The sequence below is a fragment of the Melanerpes formicivorus genome, unplaced genomic scaffold (genome assembly GCF_026170545.1).
Source record: "Melanerpes formicivorus ecotype bairdi unplaced genomic scaffold, bMelFor1.0.p_v2 SCAF_16, whole genome shotgun sequence".
Classification (NCBI taxonomy): Eukaryota; Metazoa; Chordata; class Aves; order Piciformes; family Picidae; genus Melanerpes; species Melanerpes formicivorus.
The window spans coordinates 6,618,220-6,624,219 of NW_027142368.1; the positions used below are offsets into that span (position 1 = coordinate 6,618,220).

At 39.7% G+C, this 6,000-nt stretch overlaps 1 protein-coding gene across 1 annotated transcript in view; it reads left to right on the forward strand.

Moving 5' to 3' along the window:
* Positions 1 to 4,839, forward strand: part of SPON1 (spondin 1) — a 144,857-nt gene extending 140,018 nt beyond the window's left edge. Inside the window, exons 15-16 of the mRNA XM_068147894.1 lie at positions 192 to 455; positions 1,311 to 4,839. Coding sequence (XP_068003995.1) covers positions 192 to 455; positions 1,311 to 1,474 — 428 coding nt within the window. The 3' untranslated portion in view covers positions 1,475 to 4,839. The remainder of the gene's footprint in view (positions 1 to 191; positions 456 to 1,310) is intronic.
* Positions 4,840 to 6,000: the final 1,161 nt, after the last annotated feature.

Genomic DNA, 6,000 nt, shown 5'->3' on the forward strand with positions numbered 1-6,000 from the left:
AATAATAGTTCTGCTAGAAATGGACTCAGAAAGTTTTGAAGCATAGCCTCACAAAATTTGCTGAAAAGACTGGAGGCTTAAGGTGCATTCAAGTATTTAGGATGTAAAAGGTCACTAGGCAGATGTGTGTTTCTTTGTGACCTTATGGTTTTATCTCACGGCTCTCGTGCAATATTCCTTGTTCTTTGCAGCTATCGACTGTGAACTAACAGAGTGGTCCCAGTGGTCTGAGTGCAATACCTCATGTGGAAAGGGCCATATGATCAGGACAAGAATGATAAAAATAGAACCACAGTTTGGAGGAACAGCATGCCCAGAAACCGTCCAACGTACCAAATGTCGAGTAAGGAAATGCCTGCGAGGCCCAGGTATGGAAAAAAGGCGCTGGAAGGAGGCCCGGGAGAAGAGGAGAAGTGAACAAGCAAAAAAAACTATAGAGAGTGAGCAATACCCAGGTGAGTGCAAGATTACATTTTAGCATGCTCACGTCTGTTTGCTTGTTCTGCATAGCAGGAGTTTGTGAGCAGCTCCTCTTCATGCTGGGAGAACATTTGCAGCATATCAGTTTAGGGAAAGTTTCTGCAATAAAGCAAAGCTCAGGCACCTCTAGTATTTGTCTGGCCCTAAAACCTGGGACCTAAGTTTAGGGCAGAGTGGAGCAAGGCTCACTTCTATCCATGTCCCATCACTGAGGTTATTTCAGCTTCTTCAGTACACAATGGGAGGTGTGAAAAATCCAGAATTTAGACCTGGCAAAGGAGAGATTTCAGTTTTTGCAGAACTAGGGGGCAATCTTTGCATCCAGTTACATTTGAACTTTGAAAGTATTTGGTCCTGGATGCAATGCTGAATTTCAAACCTGAATGGATTTCTACCTCAGTAGTCTGATTCATAATCCAACTGTTCTGGGATCCATTTGGGCTGCTTTTTTCAATGAAGGACAGTATGATGAGGCACTGATGCCTCAAATCAATAAAATGTAGTATCTTCTGATACATTATCCAGGTATTAAATACTGCTCACTAGTGGTTCATACTTGTGTGACATTTAACAGTCTTTTATTGTTATCTGTCTTTCAGAATGTGGATAGTAAATTTCTTTCTGGATACATTTTTTCTGTGTTTGACAAAAGCATCTTGGTTATATTTAACTGGGGTTTGCTAATTCCTATTCTAATGGACTAGCCAATAAGCTATCTGAGATTCACAAGATCTAAGTGTGCACACATGCACAGTGGTGCACATATTGAGACACAAAGGTTAGACCAAAATAGTAAACACATAATCAAGTAAGTTACTTTTTTTTTCCAGTTTGTAGGCTGAAACCATGGACTGCTTGGACAGAATGTTCTACACTCTGCGGAGGTGGAATTCAGGAACGCTACATGATGGTAAAGAAGAGGTCCAAAAGTACTCAGTTTACTAGTTGCAAAGACAAAAAGGAGCTAAGAGCATGTAATGTTCATCCTTGTTAACAAAACACAAGGCTTCCAAGTGATGCACTCTGAGCTAAATGGAAAGTCAACCTTGGTTTGGTTTTTAAAAGAAACAAACAAACAAAATATAAAGTGTATATTAGTTTTCATTTTTGCAGTGTGATTTGCTTTTTAGTCTTGCTGGTGCAAGAAATATATTTTATAAATATTTCCTCACAGATTTATGCTGAGAGTAGATCTTTGGTACTCCAGCCAGCCCTTAATGCATAAAACTAGTAAGTCATTATGAATCATTTAACTAAAATACAGACCTATCTGTGGACATGGAATAGCCATATAGAAATACTACTTGTAAAGACATGGGATGCATGCATATTAACATAATGAAGTTAAAGTGACATGTTTCGTATGTGGGAGGATTTCTCTCTGTTTGATTTTGAAAATCCAAAGCAGTGCCTATGTGATTACACAACTATGCCAAGGAGTAATTTCAGTAATGCTGGTTCAATAAATACTAAAGGTGCATGTTTATCTTTTTACACTATTGGGTTAAGCTGATAGTTATAATAATTATCCTATATACTTTTCTCCACATGGATACTATGGACCATGCAAAATAGTCTGTTTCTTTAAAACTTAAAAAGTGAATGATTCCAGCAGACCAGTAGTGATGTCTGCTCACTGTATAGTCACAGCCAAAACAGGACACAGAGAAAACATGTGAACATCATCATACACATTTCAATGCCATATTCTTATATTGAGTCTATCCACTGCCTCTTCTGATGAATACAGAACTAATACAGATTGGTCCAAACAGAGTCACAGCAACTGTGTCACAGAAGGACTTCCACATGAGACACACTAAAATACTAGATTCAGTTTTGTGAGGACATTAAACATGGTGTCATGTGTTTTTTCACTCAGCATATAGGAGGATCTAAAAATAACTGAATTTGTGAGAATTACAGATCTGTAGCTATACGAGCCAGGATAAATGTCTTCCCAGACCCCCTAACTGCCCAAGATTAGGAAATAGCTCCTCAACCTTTTACACCATTTCCTGCAGAGTTGAGCTCTCATCCCTACCCATAATCAGGTGTAGGACCAGCAGGACCTTGGGCTTCACTGTCTGTTGGAATATAATACTGTCCTGTAAGTTTAACACCACACCATTAAAGATGAGAGGTGAAGGTGCTGGGTTATCTTTTCGTCCACGAAAGGCAGCGTACACCTATGTCTCTACATAAGTAATAACAATGCACTGAAAATAAGACTGTTGATGCTGACTCTTAAAACAAGCTTGAAAGAAATGGAGAAAATTTTATTTTGTAGTCTTTTTAAGCCAGCCTTAAGCAATCTACTCATTTCTCTCTCACCGTCCTGAGAACCTGACACCCAGGTTGTAAGTGTCCATGTTTGATGTGAGCCACGACCCACTGAGGCTGTTTAACTTCACCATCACTGCCCTTGGAGTCCTTTCATTACCTCCCTGTACCTGAATGGGCTAGGAGGGCTGGCTCATGATATCATAGGGTTTGTCATTGTCATTTCTCCACTGAACACTGCAAGGGCTGCTCAGGACTTCCACAGCTGTGACATCCCACCTCCTCAAGGTATGGTACTGATTTTTTTTCAGATCTGGAGTGAAGGGAGGGCCAGGGAAATAATGGAATCAACATAGTGTTAAGCCTCTCCCACCGCTGCTAAGTGAAATGGGTGCAAGCCCATAGTGAACCAAACCAGCGAAAAAAAGAGTACAAGGTTTAATGCTAAAACCAAACATTCTACATTTTGCACAGCTTGGCTCATTCATTAATACTAATTCTGATAGTTTACCTCCTTGTGGCTGTTAAAAATTTATGCAGTTTTTGTCTCTATAGCACTGTCATTACAGTAGCAAGTAATGTATTTATGACCTTACCCTGCACATTACCCTTATGACCAAACAAACCACTTCAACAACAAAAACAGTGGAATGATGCAGATACTGGAGGAGTGACCAGCTGAGCATATTTCAGGTGAAGTAACAAACAGATGGCTGCAGAGAAGGGCTACAGGAATGAATGCCAGGTGCACAGCCAGGGCAGAGCTATATACGCAGTCAAGACTCTCACACCACCTACCTTGGTGAGCTGCTTTTTCTGAGCCTGACAGAGGATATCCTAGCTGAAGCCAATCATTTGGAAAACTAATGTCTGACTAAGAAATGTGTGATAGAGTGTTTTTGTAGGCTGGGATCTGTGAGAGCTTGGGGTAGAGGGAGCAGAACAAGAACGTTCCTCCTGAATGGGGAAAAAAAAGCTCTAAGTTTATGGGCTATATTTTATCTCAACACTTACCTCTTGTTTGAACTTGCAAACCCATGCCTATTTCTGCAAATAAACACTTAAGACCAATGCTGTATTTCCATGGTTTTTTTTCCAGTTCATCAAGCTATTTCCTCTTTCAATTACACCCTTTGCCAAAGGCTACATAATCCAAATACACCTTTAGGTATGTAGGAAATACACGTCTTTCTGAACATGGTGACAAAGTTGTCCATTAAACCAATCTGTCATTTGATAATGTGATTCTCCATACCCCTTTTTCCTCTCAGGAGGCTGTTTCAGTGTGACTTCCAGTCATTTCTCCTCGGCTCATTATACTTATGAATGTTGGCATTTTTTTCCCCCCACCTTGTTAATACATGCAATGACAACGTAGATTGCACTGAGTCAGAAATGTGTGATTGTTCCTGCTTGGGTTCAGCTTTTCACACTTTTTCTGTTGAAACATTTTACAAGTCACTTGTCTTTCTCCTAACTTGATACAAAATAAATATTTAAGCTTGTTACATTTTGTAAAAAAAAAACAACAACCACAAACAAAATCAAATGAAGGGAAAAAAAAAGAGGCTGATTTTCTATTCAGAAAAAAAAAAGCTCTGATATACAGTATGTAGAACATTGCATTGTTACTGTAAACTTTCTAGTAGTGTAATAGCCACTGGCTATCAGTCAATAAAAAAGGAGAAGTGTTCACACACTCCTCTCCTGAACAAACCCGCTGAACTGAAAGCACAGATGTCACTCCAGTTTTGTAGACCTCAACTCTCAGATCTTAGCATTGTGTGTATGGTTTTTTCCTAACATACAAACTGTAGAAGCTTTACACATGATAAAAAAGAGAAAAGTTAGGGGCTTAACAAATGTACAGTAGGACGTTGTGTGTGCAGCATATGATTAAACAACACTTTGTTGGATGCATTTCTAGATTCCCTCCATTATTTTCATTTGCTCTGGAATTATGAAAAAAGCTACCATGAATATTTCTTACCAAAGTCTTGTGTAGATGTTTTGTAGCTGTCTGGCTAACACATTATTATTATTATTATTTTGGAATAAAGACATCTTTACTATGAATTCTAAAGTTGTATGGGATTCTGTTCAACTAATATGATTAAGTACACCATAAACCCCCCCCCCTATACTTATCAATAATAAGGAGTCAAGTCACACTTATTTCCATTTTAATCCTGTTCTAGCTAACAGGATATCTGGAGTGAGCAGGGTTTTAGTAGAGTCAGTAATTTATTTCCACTGGGAAGTTACTTGCATCAAGGTTCTTGTCAACAGTTATCTTGTGTTGGCATTTGATCATTACTCAATTACCCTGTATTACACTCGTGCAGGTTTTTGTTGCTGCTGTTATGTTTTTAACTATTTAAAAGAACACATGTTAAAGAACAGCGTTACATGAATGGAGAAAATGGTAAAAATTGAGCTTTCAATAATCCAAGATTCTGGGAACCTTTAAACTGGTATCTTGTGCTACTAGCTGCTGCTGTTTAGGTATGCGGCAAGTGCAGGTCCATTGATGGTAATTACACAGCACCTGCTGTAGGAGTGTAAGAAACATCTGAGTAACAGCAGCCAGGACAAGTCTGCTGGGCCCCGTCACACTGTGTAAGCAGCAGAGAGAGACAGACTTTTCTGAAGGCCAACTTGCAGTATCCAGGCGAACACCTAACTCCACTGCCATCATGGAACTAAGTGAATGCATGGAGCAGTTAGATATTCTGGCCTGCCAAATGGTGAAACATCTGGAGCAGCAATCAGACTTTTGGCCCAGAAAGCTGTAGCAGACCAGCTTTTCCTCAGAAGGGACCACAGAACACTGAATGTTCTCTTTAAATGCTAGCCATCCAGGTGACTGCTTGGGCCCTGCTTGACAGCATGCCTGCACACACTTAGGATGCTCTTCTTTGCATGGCCAGCATGGCAGAGAGATAATGGGAGAGCAGGTCCTCAACTGTGATTTGCAATATCAGTAAATCAATTGACTCTCCTTGTAGAGGTATCTGCCATTCTCAGGGCCATAGCTACCGAGTTTCTTGAGGTGAGAAGAAAAAAAAAAAAAAAAGGAGAGGGGGAACCCCATAACCAACCCAAACAACAGCAGCAAACTGACCAACTGAAATTAATAATGCATTGGTCTTCAGTAAAATCTGAAGCCTGTAAGCACTTAGCCATGGGAGTTAGGACAATAGCTGAAAAAAAATGTAACTAACAGATCCCACACTT